Source organism: Elephas maximus, chromosome 8 (assembly GCF_024166365.1).
Source record: "Elephas maximus indicus isolate mEleMax1 chromosome 8, mEleMax1 primary haplotype, whole genome shotgun sequence".
Classification (NCBI taxonomy): Eukaryota; Metazoa; Chordata; class Mammalia; order Proboscidea; family Elephantidae; genus Elephas; species Elephas maximus.
In genome coordinates, this window is record NC_064826.1 from 19233927 (window position 1) to 19261643 (window position 27717).

A 27717-nucleotide genomic window follows, 5' to 3' on the forward strand; every position below is an offset into this window, starting at 1 on the left:
CCCTTCACTGATTCCAGAGGCCTAGGTGGACTCTGTCTCCTTGAGGAAACCACATCCCAAATGCTGTTGCCAGCTGTGGTGGCCCTTGTGCCAGGGGATAGTACCAGAGTGGTGCCGGTTTCCACCAAGTCAGGTCTGGCAACTCCTTGCCGCTGCTGAGCCATCTCTCCTTCCCCCTGCCACTCAGTTTGATTTCCTAACTTTGCCTTTGATGTTCAGGGCTCCTAGCTTGTCATATATATAATTAATTGACTTGTTTTTTTGGTCTTTGTCGTAAGAGGGATCACTGGAATCATCTGACTACTCTGCCCTCTTGACCCCACTTCCTAAAATAATTGTCTACTATGTAATGAGTGAATGCCTGTCTCCTTCCCTCCCCATACTCCTATCCATCAAAGAATGTTTTCTTCTGTGTTTAAACCTTTTCTTGAGTTCTTATAATAGTGGTCTCATATAATATTTGTCCTTTTGCTACTGACCAATTTCACTCAGTAGAATGCCTTCCAGATTTATTCATGTTATGACATGTTTCGTGGATTTATCATTGTTCTTTATTGTTGTATAATATTCCATTGTATGAGTATACCATACTTCGTTTATCCATTTGCCTGCTGATGGGCACCTAGATTGTTTCCATCTTTTTGCTATTTTGAACAGTGCTGCAGTGAACATGGGTATGCGTGTACCTATTCATGTGATGGCTCTTACTTCTCTAGGATATATTCCAAGGAGTCAGATTTCTGGATAGAATGGTACTTGTATTTCTAGCTTTCTAAGAAAGTGCCAAATCAATTTCCAAAGTGGTTGTACCATTTTACATTCCCACCAGAAGTGTATAAGTATTACAGTCTCCCCACAGCCTCTCCAGTATTTATTATTTTGTGTTTTTTGTACTAATGCTAACCTTGTTGCAGTGAGATAGTATCTCATTGTACTTTCGATTTGCACTTCTCTAATGGCTAATGATTGTGAGCATTTCCTCATGTATCTGGTAGCCACCTGAATGTCTTCTTTGGTGAAGTGTCTGTTCATATCCTTTGCCCACTTCTTAATTGAATTATTTGTGTTTTTGTTGTTGAGGGTTTGCAGTACCTTGTAGATTTTAGAGATTAGACACTAATCAGATTTGTCATAGCCAAAAACTTTTTCCCAGTCTGTAGGTAATCTATTTACTCTTTTGGTGAAGTCTTTGGATGACCATAAGTGTTTGATTTTTAGGAGCTCCCAGTTATCTAGTTTCTCTTCTGGTGTTTGTACATTGTTAGTAATGTTTTGTATACTGTTTAATGCCATGTATTAGGGCTCCTAGCATTGTCCTATTTTTTCTTCCATGATCTTTATCATTTTAGATTTTATATTTATGTCTTTGATCCATTTGAGTTAGTTTTTGTGCATGGTGTGAGGTTTGGGTCTTGTTTCATTTTTTTGCAGGAGAATATCTGTTTTTTTGTGTGTGTTATGCCAGCTAAAGAAACTTATCTTTTCCCCAGCTAACGAACTTTGGGCCTTTTTCGAATATCACCTGCTCATAAGTGGATGAAATTACATCTGGATTCTCAATTCTGTTCCATTGGTGTATGTATCTGTTTTTGTACCAGTACCAGGGTGTCTTGACTACTGTGGTGGTATAATAGGTTCTAAAATCAGGTAGTGTGAGGCCTCTAACTTTGTTCTTCTTTTTCAGAGTGCTTTACTTAGCTGGGGCCTCTTTCTCTTCCACAAGAAGTTGGTGATTTCTTTTTCCGTCTCATTAAAAAATGTCATTGGAATTTGCATGGGATTGCATTGTATCTATAGATCACTTTGGGTAAAATAGAAATTTTCACAATTTTGAGTCTATCCATCGGCACGGTATGTTTTTCCACTTATGTAGGTCTCTTTTGGTTTCTTATAGTAGTGTCCTGTAGTTTTCTTTGTCTAGTTCTTGTATGTCTCTGGTTAGATTCATTTCTAAGTATTTTACCTTCTGAGGGCTATTGTAAATGCTATTGATTTGGCGATTTCCTCTGACATTCTCTTTGTTGGTGTAGAGGAATCCAACTGATTTTTGTATGTTTATCTGGTATCCTGATGCTTTGCTGAACTCTTCTGTTAGTTCCAGTAGTTTTCTTGAGGATTCTTCAGGGTTTTCTGCATATCAGGTCATATCTTTTGCACATTGAGATACTTTTTCTTCTTCCTTACCAATTTGGATGCCCTTTATTTCTTTTTCTAGCCCAATTGCTCTGGCTAGGACCTCCAGCATAATGTTGAATAAGAGTGGTGATGAAGGGCATCCTTGTCTGATTCCCATTCTCAAGGAGAATGCTTTCAAACTCTCTCCATTTAGGATGATGTTGGCTGTTGGCTTTGTACAAATGCCTTTTATTATGTTGAGGAATTTTCCTTCTATTCCTATTTTGCTGAGAGTTTTTTTTTTTTTAATCATGAATGGGTGCTGGACTTAGTGAAATGCCTTTTCTGTATCAATTGTTAAGAGCATTTGGCTCTTGTCTTTTATTTATGTGATGTATTGCATTGATTGTTTTTCTGATGTTAACCCATCCCTGCATATGTGGTATGAATCCCGCTGGTCATGGTGAATTATTATTATTTTTTTATATGTTCTTGAATTCTGTTGGCTGGAATCTTGAGAATTTTTGTATCTAAGTTCATGAGGAATATGGGTCTGTAATTTTCTTTTTTTTTTGTTGTGTTTTTACGTGGTGTTTGTTTCAGGGTTATACTGGCTTCATAGAATGAGTTTGGAGTATTCCATCCCTTACTATGCTCTGAAATACCTTTTGTAGTAGTGGTGTTAACTCTTCTCTGAACATTGGGTAGAATTCCCCATTGAAGCTGTCAGGGCTAGGGCTTTTTGGGTGGGGAGCTTTTTAATTACCTTTTCAATCTCTTCTCTGTTATAGGTTTATTTAGTGGTTCTACCTCTGTTTGTGTTAGTTTAGGTAGGTAGTGTGTTTTTAGAAATTTGTCCATTTCCTCTAGGTTTTCAAACTTGTTAGAGTACAGTATGTCATAGTATTCTGTAATGATTCTTTTAATTTCAGTTGGGTCTGTTGTGATATTGCCTATCTAATTTCTTAATTGGGTTATTTGCTTCCTCTCCTGTTTTTTTTTTTTTATTGTCAGTTTGGCCAGTGGTTTATTGATTTTGTTGATCTCTTCAAAGAATCAGCTTTTTGTCTTGTTAATTCTTTCAGTTATTTTTGTGTTCTCTATATCATGTAATTCTGCTCTATTTTTTTATTATTTCCCTCTTCTGGTTACCGTGGGCTTCTTTTCCTGCTCTCTTTCTATTTGTTCAAGTTGTAGAGATAATTCTTTGATTTTGGCTCTTTCTTCTTTTTGGATGTGTTTATTTATTGCTATCCTCTGAGCACTGTTTTTGCTGTGTCCCAAAGGTTCTGGTAGGATGTGTTTTCATTTTCATTTGATTCTATGAATTTCTTTATCTTGTCCTTAATTTCTCCTGTAACCCAATAGTTTTTGAGCAAGATGTTGTTCAGTTTCCACGTGTTAGAGTTTTTTTTTTTTTTTTCCTTTTTCTGTTATTGATTTCTGCTTTTATGGCTTTACTTCAGGAAAGATGCTTTGTAACACTTTGATGTTGTAGATTCTTTTAAGGCTTGTTTATGGCCTAACATGTGATCTATTCTGGAGAATGTTCTGTGTTCGTTGGCTGCTGTTGAGTGGAGTATTCTGTATATGTCTTTGAGGTCAAGTGTGTTGATTGTGGCATTTAGATCTTCTGTGTCTTTATTGAACATCTTTCTGGATGTTCTGTCCTTCACTGAAAGTGGTGTGTTGAAGTCTCCTACTATTACTGTGGAGCTGTCTGTCTTTTCAATGCTGTTAGAGTTTATGTATTTTGGAGCCCTGTTGTAGGGTGCGTAAATATTTATTATGGTTATATCCTCCTGGTGTGTTGACCCTTTAATCATTATATCGTGTCCTTCCTCATCGTTTGTGGTGGATTTTATTTTAAAGTCTGTATTGTATAAAGTTAATACTGCTACTCCTGCTCTTTTTTGATTGTTGTTTGCTTGATGTGTTTTTTCCATCCTTTGAGTTTTAGTTTGTTTGTGTCTTTAAGATGTGTCTCTTGTAGGTAGCATGTAGACAGATCGTGTTTTTTTTACTCTCTTTATTATTTTTATTGATGCTTTTAGTCAATTTACATTCAGAGTAATTTTTGATTACGTGTGTTTAGTGCTGTCATTTTGATGTCTTTTTGTGTGTGTTATTGACAGTTTCTTTTTTCTGGTTAATTTTCTGTGCTGAGTCATTTTTCTTTATATGTTTTCTTTTTCTCTTTTTCATTGTTGTTGCTTTTGTATTTGCTGAGTCTTTATGTTTTTCTTGTGTTTTATTTTGATGTGTAGGATTGGTAGTTTCCTTTTTGGTAACCTTGATATGTACCCCTACTTTTCTAAGTTTAAACCAATCTTTTATTTCTTTATATTGCCTTGATTTCCTCTGTGTATGAAAGATCTATGACTACATTTTTTAGTTCCTCTTTTTTGTTTTAAGAATGACATCTCTGTTTCCTTGTTTTTAGCATTTTAGGTTTGATTTATTTCTGTGATTTCCCTACCTGGGCTGATATCTGTTTGCTCTGTTCTGTGTTCTAGTCTTGGGCTGTTATCTGATGTTATTGATTTTCTTACCGGAGGATTCCCTTTAATATTTCTTGTAATTTTGGTTTGGTTTTAGCAAATTCCCTAAACTTCTGTTTATTTGGAAGTGTCCCAATTTTGCCTTCGTATTTGAGAGACTGCTTTGCTGGATATATAATTCTTAGCTGCCAATTTTTTTCCTTCAAAGCTTTATATATGACATCACATTGCTTTCTTACCTGCATGGTTTCTGATGTGTAGTCTAAGCTTAGTCTTATCGACTCTCCTTTGTTGGTGATGTTTTGTTTTCCCCTACCTGCTCTTAAAAATTTCTGTTTATCTTTGGTTTTGGCAAGTCTGTTTATAATATGTCTTGGTGACTTTCTTTTGCAGTCCATCTTGTGTGGGGTTCAATGAGCATCTTGGATAGATATCTTCTCATTTTTCACAATATCAGGGAAGTTTTCTGCCAAGAAGTCTTCAACAGTTCTCTCTGTATTTTCTGTTTTCCCCCTTTTCTGGTACTTGCATCACTCGTAGGTTATTTCTCTTGATAGATTCCCACATAATTCTTAGGATTTCTTCACATTCAAAATTTTTTTAATCTGATTTTTCCTCCGATACGTTGGTGTGAAGTGCTTATTTTCAGTCTCACTAATTCTGGTTTCCATTTCCTCAATTCTGCTCCTTTGACTTTCTTTTGAGTTGTCTAATTCTGAAATTTTATTGTTAATATTCTGGATTTCTGTTTGCTGTCTCTATGGATTGTTGCAGCCTATTAAATTTGTCATTATGCTCTTGTTTAATTTGCTTAAGTTCCTCTAATGCTTTGTCTGTGTGGTGCTTATCTTGTTCTGTGTTTTGCCAGATCTTCCTGATCTCTTGAAGAGTTCTGTATGTTAATATTTTGTGTTCTACCTTCGGTGATTCCAGGAAATTCTCTTGGTCTGGAAGATTTTTTGTTTTGGGAACTTGCTGAAGCTGTTATGTTCTGCCTCTTTATGTGATTTGATATTGACTGTTGTCTCTGAGCCATGAATAAGTCATCGTATTTACTTATTTTATGTTTACTTACTGTGTCCTAGCATTTTGTTTTGATATGCCCAAATAGGCTGCTTGAGTAAGCTAGTTTGTTGTTGGTGCCTTTGAAGCTGTAACATCTTGGCATCAGGTGGTTAGAGCTGTCACTAAGTATATGATCCCAGGAGTCCATTTACTTTTCTTGTATGGATTCAGCTGAGGTGTCCAGGTAGTTGGTCACCAGGTGTGTGGTGCATGCTCTCACCTAGAGTCTTAAACAACTGGGGGTCATTGGTGTTGGCACAGGTACCTCACTGCAGTAGTGGATCATGCACTGAACAAGGCAGAGGGCTGACAATCTCCCCTGAGAGTATGTGAGGAAAGCATGTTCCTGTTCCCTAGAGTGCATGAGTAGGTGGGTTTTGCGGTCAGATTATGGGCACCCAATGATGTTGGCTGTAAGGACTGGGAGGCACCACTTGTCTCTGGCCCCCCATTGTGGGTGGCTAGGTGGCATAGGTGGAGCCACCAGCCCTGAGGCCCCTGATGTGGGTAGGTGGGGATCCTTCTTAATAGGCCGAGTATTGTCAAATGTCACGAACCTACCTTTCCACAATACAGCTGAAACAGTTGAGGTTAGATTTCAGGTATATACTCTGTCGTACTGTACTAATGAGGGCCTACACTGTTGAAATGGGCCCCCACAGTTCTATGCAGGGTTGAAAAGCATTCAAAGTCCTGGTACCCCTTATGCCTGTGCCTAGGCAAAGGACCGGTTTCTGCCATGAGTTCCTGGTTCATAGGACCTGGCAAATTATTTTTTCCCTGTTTGTTAATTTGTTCCTCCTCCAAAGCTGGGAGAATGGCTCAGGGCATGTGACAGGTCCTACTTCTGGCCCAGGGAAAGTGGCTGTCACTGAAGCTGACTCTGGACCGGTCCAGAGTGGGGAGGAGTCAGGTAAATGGGAGAGATTTTTTTCCCAAAGGGGTGTTTTTTGCTCCACACTGTTGATGAGGTGCAAGTACATATCTTTTGTGCACCACTTTTCGCTGGTTCTGGAGACGTCAGTGAACTCTCAGCTGCTCGGTCTCTCCCAACGTGGAAAACATGTCCCAAATGCCCCTGCTTGCCTTACCATGCTTGTGCCATCAAATCTGGCCTGTAGGGTGCCGGTTCCCACCAGGTCAGGCCTGGCAACTCTTCGCTGCTTCTGAACCCTCTCTCCCTCCTCATGCTGCTCGGTTTGATTCCTCAGCTTTGCCTTTGATGTTCAGGGCTTCTAGATTGTCATATATAATCGATTCACTTATTTTTTCGGGTCTTTATTGTAAGAGGGAGCACAGGAAGCGTCTGGCAAGTCTTCCATCTTGGCCCTGCCTGGTTGTATATATTTTTATAAACGCCTTAAGAAATCATAAGAAGCTGTTCACAATGGTTATCACTAGTTGAGTGGCACTAAAGGGTAGGTAGGTGAGGCAAGGCTTATACTTTTCATTTTACACCTTTCTGAATATTTTGAAGCCATTGATGATTCTCATTTTAGAAAGCCATGCCTGAGAGATGGAGATACTCCATGAGTTAATCACATTAGTTGAATTTTTAAAAAAGAATTAGGTCTGGTCTGATTGAAGTTTAGGGATTTTCTTTCCTTTTTTTGGAGGAGGAGGGGGATTTCATCCTAGGGATCTCTATACTCTTGAGCGATTTTATTTTTTCATGCCAGTTATCCGTATCTAACACTACATATATGGTGGTACAGTGGTTATGTACTCAGCTGCTAACCAAAAGGTCAGTGATTCAAACCCACCCAGTGGCCCTACAAAAAAAAAGACCTGGCTATCTGCTCCCATAAAGATTACACCCTTAAAAACCCTGTGGGGCAGTTCTGCTGTTACATGGGGTTGCTATGAGCTGAAAATCAACTTGACAGCACCTAAAAAATAACTATATATATATTATGTGTATGTCCATATACATATATACATTTTTAATGTAATTGTTATCACTCTCCTCCCACTAGAATATAAGTTCCATGAAGGCAGGGGACTTTGTTTTGTTCACCATTACATTCCTTAAGGTTTAGAACTGTGCCTTGTACAAGATGCTCAGTAAGTATCTGTTGAATTGCTGCATTATGATAATTATGGGGACAATTGGGACTTAGCTAAGAGTGAACTCAGAGGAAGAGAAGACTTTAATTGATTTAACGTTAACTGATTTTATTTTTCTTAGTCTGACTAAGGACATGACTGGAAAGGAAGATGTGTACCGAGGCCCAGCCATCCGGGCTCTCTGCAGGATCACTGATGTGAGTTTTGGTTTTCTGAGGTGTTGAAGGGGAATACTGTGTTTTCGTAGGTTTAGTAGGATGCCATAGTCTGCCTATGTGAATCTTCAGCACGTGAGAAATGTGACCTCCAGGAAGGCATCGTGGCTTCTGGCTTTGTAAAAATTTTTTCCAGATTCTCATTCCTCCATTTCCATTAGCCCTCATGGACTGTTGTCATAGTCGTGACTCATTGCTTGTGGGAAACAAAAACTCATTCAAATTTAGCTTAAAAAAAAGTTTATTATTGAACACAAATCTCTCAGAATTTGAGATAAAGTTTACAACCAGACACCAGAGCAGGTTGTGGGACAGCTCTTAAGGAATGCCACCTCAAGATTTCTTAGATGGTTAGTGTTGTGATCTAGCCTTTACCAGCCTCAGGTCCTCTAGTTCCAGTTTGTAAGAGAGGGAATCTGATTAGCCACCTTCCAGCCCGGTCCAAGTCAGGTGTTTAACCTGGCCCCAGGCTTTGGTTTCAGGAGCGATGAGGCCATGTAGCATGGTAGGCAGTCCCTCTCCAGGAGCTATGAGTGAGAAAAGTTGAAGTGGAAGGGCAGACTAGGCATGGCCGAACAGATTGAATATCTCACCTATATTCATGCTTGGATATATCTTATGTGTATGTTTTCAGTTTTCTCAAGTTTTAAAGGTTGAGCCCCCACGTGTATGTCAGTTTCTCGTACTGTGGGGGCTTGTGTGTTGCTGTGATGCTGGAAGCTATGCCACCGGTATTCAGATACCAGCAGGGTCACCCATGGAGGCCAGGTTTCAGCTGAGCTTCCAGACTAAAACAGACTAGGAAGAAGGACCCGGCAGTCTACTTCTGAAAAGCATTAGCCAGTGAAAACCTTATGAATAGCAGCGGAACATTGTCTGATATAGTGCTGGAAGATGAGCCCCCCAGGTTGGAAGGCACCCAAAGTAGAGTCGACCTTAATGACGTGGATGGAGTAAAGCTTTCAGGACCTTCATTTGCTGATGTGGCATGACTCTAAATGAGAAGAAACAGCTGCAAACATCCATTAATAATCGGAACCTGGAACGTACGAGGTATGAATCTAGGAAAATTGGAAATCATCAAAAATGAAATGGAACACATAAACATCGATATCCTAGGCATTAGTGAGCTGAAATGGACTGGTATTGGCCATTTTGAATCAGACAATCATATAGTCTACTATGCTGGGAATGACAACTTGAAGAGGAATGGTGTTGCATTCATTGTCAAAAAGAAGGTTTCAAGATCTATCCTGAAGTACAACACTGTAAGTGATAGGATAATATCCATACGCCTACAAGGAAGACCAGTTAATATGACTGTTTTTCAAATTTACGCACCAACCACTAGGGCCAAAGATGAAAAAATAGAAGATTTTTTATCAGCTGCTGCAGTCTGAAATTGATTGAACATGCAATCAAGATGCATTGATAATTACTGGTGATTGGAACACGAAAGTTGGAAACAAAGAAGCATCAATAGTTGGAAAATATGGCCTTGGTGATAGAAACAATGCCAGCAATCAAATGATAGAATTTTGCAAGACCAATGACTTCTTCATGCCAAATGCCTTCTTTTACCAACATAAATGGCTACTGTGCACATGGACCTCACCAGATGGAAGACACAGAAATCAAATTGACTACATCTGTGGAAAGAGACTATGGAAAAGCTCAATATCATCAGTCAGAACAAGGCCAGGGGCCGACTGTGGAACAGACCATCAATTGCTCATACGCAAGTTCAAGCTGAAACTGAAGAAAATCAGAGCAAGTCCACAAGAGCCAAAATATGACCTTGAATATATGCCACCTGAATTTAGAGACCATCTCAAGAATAGATTTGATGCAATGAACACAAGTGACCAAAGACCAGACGAGTTGTGGAATGACATCAAGGACATCATCCATGAAGAAAGCAAGAGGTCACTGAAAAGACAGGGAAGAAAGAAAAGACCAAGGTGGATGTCAGAGGAGACTCTGAAACTTGCTCTTGAGCGTTGAGCAGCTAAAACAAAAGGAAGAATTCATGAGGTAAAAGAACTGAACAGAAGATTTCAAAGGGCCTCTCAAGAAGATGAAATAAAGTATTATAATGACATGTGCAAAGAGCTGGAGATGGAAAACCAAAAGGGAAGAACACGCTCGGCATTTCTCAAGCTGAAAGAACTGAAGAAAAAATTCAAGCCTTGAGTTGCAATAGTGAAGGATTCCATGGCGAAAATATTAAATGATGCAGGAATCATCAAAAGAAGATGGAAAGAATACACAAAGTCATTATATGAAAAAGAATTAGTCGATATTCAACCGTTTCAAGAGGTGGCATATGATCACGAAGTCCAAGCTGCTCTGAAGGCATTGGCGAAAGACAAGGCTTCAGGAATTGATGGAATATCAATTGAGATGTTTCAGCAAACAGATGCAGTGCTGGAGGTGCTCACTCGTCTATGCCAAGAAATACGGAAAAGAGCTTCCTGGCCAAGTGACTGGAAGAGGTCCATATTTATGCCTATTCCCAAGAAAGGTGATCCAACTGAATGTGGAAATTATAGAACAATATCATTAATATCACACGCAAGCAAAATTCTGCTGAAGATCATTCAGAAATGGCCGCAGCAGTATATCGACAGGGAACTGCCAGAAATTCAGGCCAGTTTCAGAAGAGGACATGGAACCAGGGATATCATTGCTGATGCCAGATGGATCCTGGCTGAAAGCAGAGAATACCAGAAGGATGTTTACCTGTGTTTTATTGATTATGCAAAGGCATTTGTGTGGATCATAACAAACTCTGGATAACACTGCAAAGAATGGGAATTCCAGGACACTTAATTGTGCTCATGAGGAACCTTTACACAGATCAGGAGGCAGTTGTTCGGACAGAACAAGGGGATGCTGATTGGTTTCAAGTCAGGAAAGGTGTGCGTCAGAGTTGTATTCTTTCACCATACCTATTTAATCTGTATGCTGAACAAGTAATGCGAGAAGCTGGACTGTATGAAGAAGAACGGGGCATCAGGACTGGAGGAAGACTCATTAACAACCTGTGTTATGCAGATGATGCAACCTTGCTTGCTGAAACTGAAGAGGACTTGAAGTACTTACTGATGAAGATCAAAGACCACAGCCTTCAGTATGGATTGTACCTCAACATAAAGAAAACAAAAATCCTCACAACTGGACCAATGAGCAACATCATGACATACAGAGAAAAGATTGAAGTTGTCAAGGATTTCATTTTACTTGGATCCACAATCAATAGCCATGGAAGCAGCAGTCAAGAAATCAAAAGACGCATTGCATTGGGCAAATCTGCTGCAAAGGACCTCTTCAAAGTGTTGAAAGGCAAAGATGTCACCCTGAAAACTAAGGTGCGCCTGACCCAAGCCATGGTATTTTCAATCTCATTATGTGCATGTGAAAGCTGGACAATGAATAAGGAAGACCGAAGAAGAGTTGATGCCTTTGAATTGTGCTGTTGGCGAAGAATATTGACTATGCCATGGACTGCCAAAAGAACGAACAAATCAGTCTTAGGAGGAGTACAACCAGAATGCTCCTTAGAGGCAAGGATGGCGAGACTGCATCTTACATACTTTGGACATGTTGTCAGGAGGGATCAGTCCCTGGAGAAGGACATCATGCTTGGCAGAGTACAGGGTCAGCAGAAGAGAGTAAGACCCTCAACAAGGTGGATTGACACAGTGGCTGCAACAATGGGCTCAAGCATAACAACGATTGTGAGGATGACGGAGGACGGGGCAGTGTTTCATTGTGTTGTGCACAGGGTTGCTATGAGTTGGAACCGACTCGACAGCAGCTAACAACAACAACAAAGGTTGAGCAGGATCAAATGAAATAGAAATGTTTTTTGGTAAGTCTGGATTCTGGAAGGAGTAGTAGAAGTGGTTTAATATTTTTTGCTGCTCTGTTGTTTTTGCCATTGTTGTTAGCATTAAAGTGGTAGCAGAAGACTTGACCATGCCAGTACTAGCAGTACAACTCTTTCTTCACCTCAGTGTTGATTTTGTTCTGTTTATGCATCTTTATCTGCCACTGCCTTCCCAGTGCTAATTTTTCCCCCATTTAAAGTGAAAAATGACTTTATTCCTCTAGGATTTCATGTTGTGGTCTCATTATAGTATTTTATTACACATTTGATTTCTCATGTATGTAAGATGATTAAATTTGAATTCTAGGACCCTTTGGGATCCATATAAATTATATGTCCTTCACATCAAAAGAAACCACTAATGAAATTTAGGAATTTCTTTTATAACATCCCTGATAGATTCAGCTTCTACTTGTATATTTCCTGAAAACTGGACCTCTCCACTTTGAGACTGTTTATTTCATTGTTGTAACAGTTGTTTTTCTTCTTTACATATAATCTGAAATGTTCCCAGTTGAAATTTCTACTCTTGTCTTTGTTCAGCCCTCTGGAATGTCATTACTCCATTAAGTGATAATCCTTTTAATGCATTCTAAATATTCAGAGAAACAAATATATGACTGGTTTTTGTATTTTGAATTAATTTTGCATGAAAATGTTTTACCTCAACACTTTTGTCTTTGTGAATGTTATTAGGGATCAATGTTGCAGGCCATTGAAAGATACATGAAGCAGGCCATTGTGGATAAAGTCTCCAGCGTATCCAGTTCAGCCCTGGTATCTTCCTTAGTAAGTGAGCGGTAACTTTCTGGTTCTTATGCATGGTACAGTTTTTAGTTACTAAAACAGAGTATCACTATGGTTCTTTCACGAGTGAAACATTTAAAAAATATGTATACATCCCTGTTTCTTTACCCAGAAGAGCATTGAACAATTGAAACGGGCAGTTAAAAGCATTCGCATGTTTGAAATGTTTTGTGAGAACCATAAAATTATATTGTACACATGATAAAGAGGGTAGGGCAAGGATAGGGGGTAGGGAAGAAAATGAAGGTGGATCTGGTTTTCTTAAATCTTCTGTGACCCGCCCTTGTACCTCCTGCCTCTTTGCCCTCTGCTTTCCCTGGTGCCTGTGTCTGCATGTACCCTTCTATGCAGTCTTTTATCTTACCTCTGAATTTCTTCCCTGGAAGCAATCTTCGTTTTAGTAATACCCTTTTTTTCTCTTTTTCACTAAAACAAAATTTAATCCTTCAAATGTGTCATACCGTATTTGATTAAAATTGGAGCTTGACTGCTAACCGAAGAGGTCAGCAGTTCAAATCCACAAGCTGCTCTTTGGAAACCCTATCGGTTTCCTCTAGGGTCGCTATGAGTCAGAATTTACTGCAGGACAACAAATTAATGTAGCATTAATGAATGCAGTAGGGCATTTGCATTCACAAAAGAGTTCCTGATTCTGCAGTACATTTGGTAGTTTTACAGTGGGGAATATATTGGTGCTGACTTCCCTTCTTCCAGGTAAGTTCCCTGGAAGTAAAACCTATAACATTAACAATAATTAAGCACCATTTTATCGACTATCCATTCCCTTCTTGTTCTCTCTCTTTACTTCCTTTTACACACCTTTCCCAGGCCACAAACATATATTCACCTTTGCAAAGGGGTCTTGGAGTGTTTCTGGTTCATTAGTTACCCCAGGAGTAGAGATGTGAAATAGACTTGTAAAGCTACAAAGTTGTTCCTTTTGAAAGTTAGAAATGAAAACTAACTCATGTTCCCAAACTTCTGGTGACCAGGCATTATATTCTCTTGTTTTTTTGTTTCTGTGCTTAGCACATGATGAAGATAAGCTATGATATAGTTAAGCGTTGGATCAATGAAGCTCAGGAAGCTGCTTCAAGTGATAACATCATGGTCCAGGTACTGTCATTGAATCACATTACCTTATGTCTCAGGATCAGCTTTCTTTAAGCCTGTATTTTCAAATCAATTTTGGATTCCCCAGATGAGCATTAACTAAAAGCAAATTCTTTGTCGTGGTAAGTAGCCTATCTGTGCGTATGTTCAAGTAGGTATTCCACTAATTATGATTACTGCCATAGCTCCTGAAGCTAGATGTCCCCCTTTGGGAATGTGCAGGAAAAATTCTTATGTTCAGGGGAAGGTTTAGATGTTCATTCCAAAGATCATTCACAATACATTTCAGTCCTCTATTTGAAAAACAATTTGTGTAAAGGGTTGTTTAACTCCAAGCTTCTCAGGCCTTGATTACAGACATTATAAACACTGTGAAGAGCCATTTTTTACTTTGTGAAAGTTTGAAACCATTTTTCAGAAAGATCTTTTTATATTCATTGGGCTGTCCCTTAGTAAAAGAAACCAGATTAAATTCTTAACTGGCAAGTTTATGGAACTTTCCCCATTTGTCTTTGAGAGCATTTTTGTCCTCTTGCAGTATTTACAACATCTCATGCTAGCATATTCAGTTTAGAAACAGAGCACAGGTAGTCCCTGACGTATGAGTATTCAAGTGAGGATGAACTGCACTTTTGACCCTTTTTTTATGTGTTTTATCGTTAGTAATATGTACTGCTTACAATGGTGCAGTGCACACTTCACTGGTGTCATCATATCTGTAAGTCTGTATGTAAAGTTTCCAACCACCAAAGACAAATAAAGATTGGATTTATAAAGATACTGATAATAAAAACCAATAATAATGAAAACTAAAAAAAAAAAAAAATTGGGGTCTTCGACTTACGTCAGAACCAACTTACAACTCATTTTTCCCTTGGAAGACGTTCTCATCTTCTAACTCTAATCATTGTGTTTTTACACAAAGTGCCATGATAATGACCCTTCTTAAGCCTACTTTAGGAGATTAATCCTTTAACTACTATGGTGGCCACAGGTGATTTAAAGCCACCAAAAGAGATCTGTAAAAACCCAGTGCCGTTGAGTCCATTCCAACTCATAGCGACCCCATAGGACAGAGTAGAACTGCCCCATAGAGTTTCCAAGGAGCACCTGGCGGATTCGAACTTTGAACTGCCGTCCTTTTGGTTAGCAGGCGTGACACTTATCCACTACCCCTTAAAAAAAAAAAAAAAAAATTTTTTTTTTTTTTTCGAAAACCTTGGGCCTGAGATCCTTTGTACTAAGCATGCATGGGGCAATGTCCAGCTTACTGGAGCTGTCTTCTGGCTGTATACCACCTCTTCAACATTTGTTCAGGCTGAATTTGCAGTTTCTGGGGGTAAATAAGAAACACTTATCCCCATCTCTGCACTTTGGCCTTTCATATGCTTATTAGTTCAATATGAAAAAGGTACTCTGTGTACATTTGACTTAAAAATTAGCTTTCTTTTATTAAAAATCTTTTCTCTAGTTCCACATAGATGTGTTTTGTCCTGTTTCTGGTAACCTTTCTGTGTTTTATTCCTTCTCTTGTTCCTCAGTACCATGCACTGGGGGTCTTGTATCACCTTAGGAGGAGCGATCGTCTCGCTGTTTCTAAGATGTTGAATAAGTTTACCAAATCTGGACTAAAGTCACAGTTTGCTTACTGCATGCTGATCCGAATTGCTAGTCGCTTACTAAAAGAGACTGAGGAGGGGTAAGTGTCTGTCCTCACTTAAACATGAATTATTTTTCAGTGCAAGCCAACACACCTCAGAGTTTATTTCTTTCATGAATATATTTTGGGCAGTGCTGATTTTACAGATGAGTTCGATGTTTTTCAGATAAAAAGATTACAGAGTTTTAAGTAACTTTTTTTTTTTTTAACCTTAATATATGCTCTGGTGTATATATTTATGGGTTATATTTGCTAATAATGCAGTAACTTATGAACTGAATTTTTAAGCAAAAAAAAAATACCTGTAGATGATGTGATATTCAGATAATTAAATGTGAAAGCTGGAAGGGATATGAGGAATCATCTAATCTTTCCCTTTTATTTATGTTAAAGTCCTTTGTTTAATCATTTGCCCAGGATCATTCTGCTGCTTGTTTGCAGATCTGCTGCCCAGAGCTCAGCCATCTGACTTCTAACCATGAATGTTCTTAACTGAGTACGTTATTCTTTGCAGGTTTTGACAGGGCTCTAGGACTGAAGTTTGATTTTCCTTGTCTTTCCCTTTGCCTGTAAAATAATGCAGAATTAATCAAAAAATATGAGTTTAATTAGCTTTACAGAAAAAGGTAAAAAAAATTTGATTATATATACAGTAAAACCTGTGAAAGCCAGAACCTGTGTAAGGCAGAAACCTGTCAGAGAAGGAAAACTCAAATATTTTCCACTGAAACAGGCGATAGAAAAGTGACAAGACTGCACCTCGCAGAGAACTTGCACAACCTGGAAAAACAAGGCAGTCCCGTCGAGTTCCGGCTCTCAGAGATGTCACTGTACATCTCTGTAAATTTTTTTGAATCTTTGTCATCATAACGCATAATAGTAATATCTGACATTTACGGAGTATGTGTTTTATGCCAGGCACTGTGCTTAGCAATATACAAACATTATTTTCATTTCGTCCTCAGAACACTCATAAGTGGTAGATAATATTAAAAGATTTTCTTCTTGTAGATGAGGAAACCGAGGTTTCCGTGGAGCTAAGTAAATTGTCACATAGGTGGCAAGTGGTGGAGCAAGTATACATTTTAATCTAATTATTGTATACACATTAATCTCATTATTGGCACAGCATGGGTAGTATTGCCAACACCTGTTGTCTTCGTTTTTTGTTTGTTTGTTTTTGATCATTACCATTCTAATGAGGGGTAAGGTGGTATCTTGTTGTGGTTTTGATTTGCATCACCATTAATGGTTAATGAAGGAGCCCTGGTGGCATGGAAAGGTCAAGGGTTCAAACCCACCAGCTGCTCTTCTAGAGAAAGATGTGAGAGTCTGCTTCTATAAAGATTACAGCCTTGGAAACCCTATGGGGCAGTTCTACTCTGTCCTGTAGGTCTATTATGAGTCAGAATCGGCAACGAGTTAATGGCTAATGACACACAGCATCTTCTCGTGTGCTTGTTCGCCATTTGGATATCCTCTTTTGTGAATTGTCTGTTCAAGTCTTTTGCCCATTTTTTCATTGGGTTGTTTGTCTTTTTGTTGTTAAGTTGTAGAAGTTTTTTATTTATTTTGGATGTTAGGTCCTTATTGGATATATGGTTCCTGGATTTTCCCCCAGTCTGTAGGTTGTGTCTTCACTTTGTTGATAAAGTCCTTTGATGAACAAAGTAATGTATAAGTTTTATGTTAACATATACTTTCAGTTCTTATGGGTATATGCTTAGGAGGGGAATTGCTGGCTCATATGGTAACTCTATGTTTAACCTTTTGTGGAGCTGCCAAACTGTTTTCCGTAGTGGCTGTCCATTTTACATTCCTACCAGCGACGTGGGGTTGCATATGAGTTAGAATCAATTCAATGGCAAATAATGACAACAACCAGCAATGTATGAGGCTTCCAAACTCTCCACATCCTCGCTAATACTTTTTTCTCTCTTTTTTTTTTTTAATCGTGCTTTAAGTTAAAGTTTACAGTTCACGTCAGTTTCTCATACAAAAACTTATACACACATTGTTAGGTGACACTAGTTGCTCTCTCTGCAATGTGACAGTACACTCCTTCTCTATACCCTGTATTTCCCGTGTCCATTCAACCAGCTCCTGTCCCCTCTGCCTTCTCATCTCGCCTCCAGACAGGAGCTGCGCACACAGTCTCATGTGTCTACTTGACTTAAGAAGCACGCTTTTCACCAGTATCATTTTTTATCTTCCAGTTCAGAATAATCTTTATCTGAAGAGTTGGCTTCGAGAATGGTTTTAGTTTTGGACTAACAGAGAGTCTGGGGGCCATGACCTCTGGGGTCCCTCTACTCTTAGACCATTTAGTCTGGTTTTTTCAATAGAATTTGAGGCCTGCATCCCACTTTTCTCCTGGCCCATCAGGGATTTTCTCTTATGTTCCCTGTCAGGGCAGTCATTGTTGGTAGCTGGGCACCATCTAGTTCTTCCAGTCTTGGACTGATGGAGTCTCTGATTTATGTGGTCCTTTCTGTCTCTTGGGGTCGAATTTTCCTTGTGTCTTTAGTATTCTTCATTCTCCTTTGCTCCAGGTGGGTTGAGACCAATTGATGCATCTCAGTTGGCTGTTTGCTAGCTTTTAAGACCACAGATGCCACTCACCAAAGTGAGATGCAGAATATTTTCTTAATACACTTTGTTATGCCAGTTGACCTAGATGTCCCCTGAAACCATGGTCCCCATACGGCCACCCCTGCTACTCTGTCTCTCAAAGTCCTTGGTTGTATTCGGAAAACTTCTTAGCTTTTGGATTAGTCCAGTTGTGCTGATTTCCCCTGTATTGTGTGTTATCCTTCCCTTCACCTAAAATAATTCTTGTCTACTGTTTAATTTTTTTTTTCACTCTTTAATTAGTAAATACCCCTCTCCCTCCCTCCCACACTCGTAACAATCAAAGAATGTTTTCTTCTGTGTTTAAACCTTTTCTTGAGTTCTTATGATAATGGTCTCATACAATATTTGTCTTTTTGCGACTGACTAATTTCACTCAACATAGTGCCTAAAAGATTCACCCATGTTATGGGATGTTTCACAGATTCATCGTTGTTCTTTATTGTTTTGAGCATTCCATTGTGTCAGTATACCATAATTTGATTTTCCATTCATCCACTGATGAGCATCTTGGTTGCTACCATCTTTTTTGCTATTTTAAACACTGCTGCAGTGAACATGGATGTGCATATATCTATTAGTGTGAAGGCTCTTATTTTTCTAGGACATATTTCAAGGAGTGGAATTGCTACGTTATATGGTACTTCTATTTCTAGCTTTTTAAGGAGGTGCCAAATCGATTTCCAAAGCCGTTGTACCCTTTTACATTCCCACCAACAGTGTATGTGTTCCAGTCTCTCCACAGCCTCTCCAACATTTATTGTTTTGTGTGTTTTGCATTAATGCCGGCCTTGTTGGGGTCAGATGCTATCTCATTGTAGTTTTGATTTGCATTTCTCTAAAAAAATTTTTTTTTTTTAATGGCTAACAATCATGAGCATTTCCTCATGTATCTCCTAGCCACCTGAATGTCTTCATTGGTGAAGTGCCTGTTCATATCCTTTGCCCATTTTTTAATTGAATTATTTGTTTTTTTATTGTTGAGTTTTTGCAGTATCACGTAGATTTTAGAGTTTAGATGCTGATCGGATTTGCCGTAGCCAAAATTTTTTTCCTAGCCTCTAGGTTGCCTTTTTACTCTTTAGGTGAACTCTTTGAGTGAGCATAATTGTTTGCTTTTTAGGAGCTCCCATTATCTAGTTTCTCTTCTAGTGTTTGTGCATTGTTAGTAATGTTTTGTATACTGTGTATGCCATTTTTAGATTTTATATTTAGGTCTTTGATCTGTTTTGAGTTAGTTTTTGTGCATGGTGTGAGTTATAGGTCTTATTTCATTGACTGATTGTGCTTTAGGTAAAAGTTTACAAATAAGTCAGTCTCTCATACAAAAACTTACACACACCTTGCTGTATACTCCTAGCTGTTCTCCTCCTAATGAGACAGTACATTCCTCCTCTACACCCTGTATTCCCTGTGTCCATTCAAGCAGCTTCTGTCCCCCTGTTCCTTCTCATTTCACCACCAGATAGGAGTTGCCCACTTAATCTCATGTGTCTACTTGAGCCAAGAAGTTCTCCCCTCACTAGTATCATTGTCTATCTTGTAGCCCAGTCCAGTCCCTGTCTGGAGAGTTGGCTTTGGGAATGGTTCCAATCTTGGGCTAACAAAAGGTCTGGGGATCATGACCTTCAGGGTCCCTCCAGTCTCAGTCAGGCCCTTAAGCCTAGTCTTTTTATGAGAATTTGAGCTCTGCATCCCACTGTTCTCCTGCTCTATCAGAGATTCTCTGTTGTGTTCCCTGTCAGGACAGTGATCGGTGGTAGCCAGGCACCATCTAGTTCTTCTGGTCTCAGGCTGATGGGGTCTCTGGTTTCTGTGGCCCTTTCTGTCTCTTGGGATCACCTTTACCATATGTCTTTGGGGTTCTTTATTCTTCTGTGCTCCAGGTAGGGTGAGACCAATTGATGCATCTTAGATGGCTGCTTGCTAGTGTTTAAGACCCCAGATGCCTCTCACCAAAGTGGGATGCAGAACGTTTTCTTAGTACATTTTGTTATGCCTATTGACTTAGATGTCCCCTGAAACCGTGGTCCCCAGACCCCCATCCGTGCTACTCTGGCTTTCGAAGCATTTGGTTGTTTTCAGGAAACGTCTTTGCTTTTGGTTTAGTCCAGTTGTGTTGACTTTCCCTGTGTTGTGTGTTGCCCTTCCCTTCACCTAAAGTAATTCTTGTCTACTATCTAGTTAGTGAATATCCCTCTCCCTTCCTCTCCACCCTCATAACCATCAAAGAATATTTTCTTCTGTGTTTAAACTTTAGAGTTTTTATAACAGTGGTCTCATACAGGGTCACTATGAGTCAGAATTGACTCGAGGCAGTGCATTTTTTTTTTCGTTTTAGTCTCATACAATATTTGTCCTTTTGCAACTGACTAATTTCACTCAGCATGATGCCTTCCAGATTCCTCCATGTTATGTTTCATGAATTTATTGTTGTTCTTAATCATTGTGTAGTATTCTGTGGGAATATACCAGAATTTATTTATCCATTCTTCTGTTGATGGGCACATTGGTTGCTTCCACCTTTTCCTGTTGTATACAGTGCTGCAGTGAACATGAGCGTGCATATATCTGTTTGTGTGAGGGCTCTTATTTCTCTAAGATATATTCCAAGGAGTGGAATTGCTGGATCATATGGTATTTCTATTTCTAGCTTTTTAAGGAAGCCCCAAATCAATTTCCAAAGTGGTTATACCATTTTACATTCCCAACCTCAGTGTATAAGTGTTCCAGTGTCTCCACAACCTCTCCAACATTTATTATTTTGTGTTTTTTGGATTAATGCCAGCCTTGTTGGGGTGAGATGGAATCTCATGGTAGTTTTGATTTGCATTTTTCTAATGGCTAACGATCCTGAGCATTTCCTCATGTATCTCTTAGTTGCCTGAATGTCCTCTTTGGTGAAGTGCCTCTTCATATCCTTTGCCCATTTTTTAATTGAGTTATTTGTTTTACTGTGGTTGAGTTTTTGCAGCATCATGTAAATTTTAGAGATCAGACACTGAGCGGCAATGTCATAGCTAAAAACTTTTTCCCAATCCATAAGTAATCTTTTTGGTGAAGTCTTTGGATGAGCATAGGAGTTTGATTTTTAGGAGCTCCCAGTTATCTAGTTTCTCTTCTGGCGTTTGTGCATTGTTAGTCATGTTTTGTATACTGTTTATGCCATGTATTAGGGCTCCTAGCATTGTCCTTACTTTTTCTTCTATGATCTTTCTCTTTTTAGGTTTTATATTTAGATCTTTGATCCATTTTGAGTTAGTTTTTGTACATGGTATGAGGTATGGGTCTCGTTTCATTTTTTTACAGATGGATGTTCAGTTATACCAGCACCATTTGTTAAAGAGACTGTCTTCTTTGCCCCAGTTAACAGACTTTGAGTCTTTGTCGAATATCAGCTCCTCATAAGTGGGTGAATTTTCATCTGGATTCTCAGTGGTGTTCCATTGGTGTATGTATCTGTCGTACCAGTACCAGGCTGTTTTGACTACCGTTGCAGTATAATATGTTCTAAAATCAGGTAGTATGAGGCCTCCCACTTTGTTCTTCTTTTTCACTAATGCTTTACTCATGCAGGCCCTCTTCCCTCTCCATATGAATTTGGTGATTTGTTTCTCCATCTCATTAAAAACTGCCATTGGAATTTGGATTGGGATTGCATTGTATCTGTAGATCGCTTTGGGTAGAACAGATATTTTCACAATGTTGAGTCTTCCTATCCATGAGCAAGGTGTTATTTTTCCACTTCCGTAGGTCTCTTTTGGTTTCTTGCAGTAGTGTCTTGTAGTTTTCTTCGTATAGGTCTTTTACGTCTCTGGTTAGATTTATTCCTTAGTATTTTATCTTCTTGGGGCTATTGTAAGTGGCATTGATTTGGTGATTTCTTCTTTGACATTCTTTTTGTTGATGTAGAGGAATCCACCTGATTTTTGTATGTTTATCTTGTATCCTGATGCTTTACTGAAATTGTCTATAAGTTCCAGTAGTTTTCTTGTGTATTCTTTAGGGTTTTCTGTGTATAAGGTCATATCATCTGCAAATAGAGGTACTTTCACCTCTTCCTTACTGATTTGGATGCCCTTTATTTCTTTTTCTAGCCTAATTGCTCTGGCTAGGACCTCCAGCACTACGCTGAATAAGAGTGGTGATAAAGGGCATCCATGCCTGGTTCTTGTTCCCAAGGAGAATGTTTTCAGACTCTCTCCATTTAGGATGATGTTGGCTGTTGGCTTTGTATAAATGCTCTTTATTATGTAGAGGAATTTTACTTCTATTCCTATTTTGCCGAAAGTTTTTATCATGAATGGGTGTTGGACTTTGAAAAATGTGTTTTCTGCATCAATTGATAAGGTCATGTGGTTCTTGTCTTTTGTTTTATTTATGTGACGGATTACATTGAATGTTTTTCTAATGTTAAACCATCCCTGTATATCTGGTATGAATCCCACTTGGTCATGATGAATTATTTTTTCGATACATTGTTGAATTCTATTGGCTAGAATTTTGTTGAGGATTTTTGGGTCAAAGTTCATGAGGGATATTGGTCTGTAATTTTTATAGTATTCTGTTGTGATTCTTTTAATTTTGGTTGGATCTTTTGTCATATCGCCCATCTCATTTCTTATTCGGGTTATTTGCTTCCTGTCCTGTGTTTCTTTTGTCAGTTTGGCCAGTGGTTTATCGATTTTCCTGATACCAGCTTTGGTCTTGTTAACTCTTTTGAATGGTTTTCTATTATCTGTTTCATTTAATTATGCTCTAATTTTTATTATTTGCTTTCTGCTGGTGCCTGAAGGCTTCTTTTGCGGTTCTCTTTCCATTTATTCGAGTTGTAGGGTTAATTCTTTGTTTTTGTCCCTTTCTTCTTTTTGGCTGTGTGCATTTATTGGTATAAATTGACCTCTGAGCACTGCTTTTGCTGCATCTCAAAGCTTCTGGTAGTTTGTGTTTTCTTTCTCATTTCATTCTATGAATTTCTTTATTCCATCCTTAATTTCTTCTATAATCCAATACTTTTTGAGTAAGGTGTTGTTCAGCTTCCATATGCTTGATTTTTTTTTTTTTTTCCCTTGCTTATTCTGTTACTGATTTCTACTTTTATGGCTTTATGGTCAGAAAAGATGCTTTATAATATTTCAGTGCTTTGGGTTCTTTTAAGGCTTGCTTTATGGCCTAATATGTGGTCTACCCTGGAGAAAGTTCCACGTGCATTGGAAAAGAAAGTATACTTGGCTGCTTTTGGGTGGAATGTTCTGTATATGTCTGTGAGGTCAAGTTTGTTGATTGTGGCATTTAGACCTTCCGTGTTTTTATTGAGCTTCCTTCTGGATGTTCTGTCCTTCACTGAAAGTGGTGTGCTGAAGTCTTCTACTATTATTGTGGAGCTGTCTATCTCCCTTTTCAATTCCGTTAGAGTTTGTTTTACACATTTTGGAGCCCTGTCATTGAGTGCCTAAATGTTTATTATGATTATGTTCTCCTGGTGTATTGACCCTTTAATCATTATGTAGTGTCCTTCCTTATCCTTTGTGGTGGATTTTACTTTAAAGTCTATTTTGTCCAAAATTAATATTGCCACTCCTGCTCTTTTTTGATTGTTGTTTGCTTGACATATTTTTTTCCATCCTTTGAGTTTTAGTTTGTGTCTTTAAGTCTAAGGTGTATCTCTTGTAGGCAGCGTATAGATGGATTGTGTTTTTTATCCATTCTGCCAGTCCCTGTGTCTCCACTGGTGCATTTAGTTCATTTACATTAAGTGTAATTATTGATAAGTATTTTTTTTTTTTTTTTATGAGTTCAGTGCCGTCATTTTGATGTCTTTTTTTGGTCTTGTTGACAGTTCCTTTGTTCCACTTAATCTTCTGTGCTGAGTTGTTTTTCTTTATATATTTTCTTTTCATCTTTTTCATTGTTGTTGCTTTTGTATTTGCTGAGTCTTTAAGTTTTTCTTGTTTTTTATTTTGATGTGTAGGATTGTTAGTTTCGTTTGTGGTTACCTTAATATTTACCCCTGTTTTTCTAAGTTTAAACCAATCTTTTATTTCTTTGTATCGCCTTGACTTCCTCTTTGTATGAAAGGTCTGTGGCTACATTTTTTTAGTCCATCTTTTTTGTTTTGATGTTGTCATTTTTTACATAATGAGGTCTCTGTTTCCCTGTTTTGAGCATTTTAGCTTTGATTTATTTTTGAGCTTTCCCTATCTCGGTTGATATGTCCTGCATTCTAGTTTTGGGATTGTTATCTGATGTTACTGACTTTCTAACAGGAGGACTCCCTTTAGTATTTCTTGTAATTTTAGTTTGGTTTTTATAAATTCCCTAAACTTCTGTTTGTCTGGAAATGTCATAATTTTTCCATCATAATTGAGAGATGGTTTTGCTGGATACATTATTCTTCGTTGGTAATTTTTTTCCATCAAGGCTTTGTATATGTTATCCCATTGCCCTCTTGCCTGTATGGCTTCTGCTGAGTAGTCTGAGCTTAGTCTTATTGACCCTCCTTTGTAGGTGCCTTTTTGTTTATCCTTTGCTGCTTTTAAAATTCTGTCTTTATCTTTGGTTTTGGCAACTTTGATTATAATATGTCTTCGTGACTTTCTTTCGGGATCTGCCTTGTGTGGAGTTCCATGAGCATCTTAGAAAGATATCATCTCATCTTTCACAATATCAGGGAAGTTTTCTGCCAAGAAATCTTCACCAATTCTCTCTGTATTTTCTGTTATCCACCCCTTTCTTGTATTCCAATTACTCGTAGGTTATTCCTCTTGATAGAGTCCCACATAATCCTTAGGGGTTCTTAATTTTTTTTAAACTCCTGTATCTGATTTTTCCTCAAATGTGTTGGTGCCAAGTGCGTTATCTTCAATCTCAGTAATTCTGACTTGCAATTCCTCAATTCTCCTTTTATGACTTTCTACTGAATTGTCTAATTCTGAAATTTTATTGTTAATCTTCTGAAATTCTGTTTGGTGTCTCTCTATGGATTCTTGCAGCACATTAAATTTGTCATTATGCCCTTGTCTAGTATGTTTAGGTTCCTCTAATGCTTTGTCTGTTGCCACTTGATTTGTTCTGCATTTTGCCTGATCTCCTTTCTGATCTCTTGAAGAGTTCTGTATGTTAATCTTTTGTATTCTACCTCCGATAATTCCAGGAAATTCTCTTCATCTGGAAGATTCCTTGATTCTTTGTTTTGGGAGCTTGCTGAAGCCATCATGGTATGCTTCTTTCTGTGATTTGATGTCGACTATTGTCTGTGAGGCGTCAATAAATTATTGTATTTATTAATTTTGTTTCCTTACTGTGTCCTAGCTTCTTGTTGTTGTTTTGTTTTGATATGCCCAAATAGGCTGCTTGAGTGAGCTAGTTTGGTTACTGGTGCCTTTGAGGCTCTAACATCCTGTCATCAGGTGGTTAGAGCAGTTACTAGGTATATGAGCCCAGGAGTCCATTCACTTTTCTTGTATGGATTCAGCTCAGGTATTCCAGGTAGTCAGTCACCAAGCATTTGGTGCAGGCTTTCACGTAGTTTTAGATGAGTCGGGCTGCTTGGTTTAGGCACAGGTATCTGGCTGCAGTAGGGGGTCACGCACTGAGCAAGGCAGGGGCTGACAGCCATCCCTGAGTGTCTGTGAGGATAGCATATCTCTGTTCCCTAGAGCACATAGGTGGGTGGGTTTTGCATCTGTACTATGGGCACCCAGTGCTGCTAGTTGTAAGGACTCAGAGGCACCACATATTCTTGGACCCCTGTTGTGGGTGGCTAGGTATTGGGGGTGGAGCCACCAGCCCTCAGGCCCCTGATGTGGGTATGTTTGGACCCTGCTTAATAGGCAGAGTGGTGTCAAATTTCATGAACCTACCTCTCCACCATATAGCTGAAACAGTTGAAGTTAGGGTTCCAGTATAGACCCTGTTGTACTGTGCTAATGAGGGCCTGCAGTTTTGAAATGGGCCCACAAAGATCTATGCCAGGGTGAAAGGCATTCAAAGCCCACAGACCCCTTCTTATTCCTGTGTCTAGGCAAAGGAGCTGTTTCTGCCCTGAGCTCCCTGCTTAGGGGACCTGGGTGATTATTTTTTTCCTGTTTGTTAATTTGCTCCCTTCTAAGGCCAGGAGAATGGCTCAGATCAATTGCAGGGTCCTTCTTCTGGCCCAGGGGATGCAGCCAGCTGTGACCCATTGCAGAATGGGCAGGGAGCAGGTTAGTGGAAGAGAGGTCTTTCCTGAAGGGTATTTTTGTATCATGGTAGGTTAAATGCAGGTACTTATTGTTTGCCGATTGAAGGCCGCTTCTCGCTTGTTCTGGAGAGTTGAGCAGACTCTCCACCGTTTGACTTCTCCCAGTGTGGAAAAGGTGTCTTGAATGCTTCTGCTTGCCTGACTGTGCTCATGGCAGTGGAATCAGCCTGGGGGGTGCCTGTTCCCACCAGGTCAGGTCTGGCAGCTCCTTGCTGCTTCTGAACTGTTTCTTTCTCCCCCTGCTACTCAGTCCGAGTCCTCAACTTTGCCTTTGATGTTCAGGGCTCCAAGCTTGTCATGTATAATCGATTCACTTGTTTTTTTTGGTCTTTGTTGTAAGAGGGACCACAGGAAGCTTCTAACTACTTCTCCATCTTGGTGCTGCCCCCCATCTCCTTTTTATTATAGCCATCCTAGTGGTTGTGAGGAAACGCTGGTAGCGTAGTGGTTAAGTGCTACAGCTGCTAACTAAAAGGTCAGCAGTTTGAATCCACCAGGTGCTCCTTGGAAACCCTATGGGGCAGTTCTACTCTGTCCTGTAGGGTTTCTGTGAGTCAGAATTGACTCGATGGCAATGGGTTTGGGTTTTTTTTTTGTAGTGGTTGTGAAGAAGTATCTCATTATGATTTTGACTTACAGGTCCCTAATGACTAATGAAACTGAGCCTCTTTTCATGTACTTATTCGCCATTTGTATATCTTCTTTGGAGAAATACCTATTGGAATCTTTTGTTCATTTTGTAGATTAGATTTTTTTATTGTTGAATTGTAAGAGTTCTTTATATATTTTGGATAGTAGACCTTTATGAGACACGTGATTTGCAGATTTTCTCTTCCATTCTGTGGGTCGTCTTTTCACTTTCTTGGTAGTGTCTTTGGAAGCACAGAAATCTTTTAATTTTGATTAAGACTGATTTGTCTGTTTTCTTTGGTTGCTTATGTTTTTGGTGTTATGCCCGAGAAATCTGCATAATCCAAGGTCATGAAGATTTACATCTATATTTGCTTCTAAGAGTTTTATAGTTTTAGCTCTTGTATTTGATTTTCAATCCATTTTGATATCATTTTCATGTACAATGTGAGCTGGGGGGGTCCAACTTCATTATTTTGTATGTGAATATCAAGTTGTCTGAGTACCATTTGATGAAAAGGCTATTTTTCTCCACTTATTTTGTCACACTTGCTGAATCATCGTGGGTTTAATTTGTGATTTTCCAATCACTAATGAGTTTGAAAACCTTTCTCTGTTTATTAGCCGTTTAGATATCCTCTCTATTGAAATGGCTGCTTGAGTTTTTCCCAACTTTTACAAAGATGTCAGTTACAGCAATATCTATAACATCAAAATATTGAGAGATATCTTAAACATTCATCCAACAAAAGATTGAACACAAAGCTTAGTTATATTAT

At 38.8% G+C, this 27717-nt stretch overlaps 1 protein-coding gene across 1 annotated transcript in view; it reads left to right on the top strand.

Moving 5' to 3' along the window:
- COPG2 (COPI coat complex subunit gamma 2) overlaps positions 1-27717 on the top strand; it is a 572624-nt gene that overhangs the window by 87744 nt on the left and 457163 nt on the right. Inside the window, exons 6-9 of the mRNA XM_049894309.1 lie at positions 7870-7945; positions 12552-12644; positions 13692-13778; positions 15317-15474. Of these exons, the coding sequence (XP_049750266.1) occupies positions 7870-7945; positions 12552-12644; positions 13692-13778; positions 15317-15474 (414 nt within the window). The remainder of the gene's footprint in view (positions 1-7869; positions 7946-12551; positions 12645-13691; positions 13779-15316; positions 15475-27717) is intronic.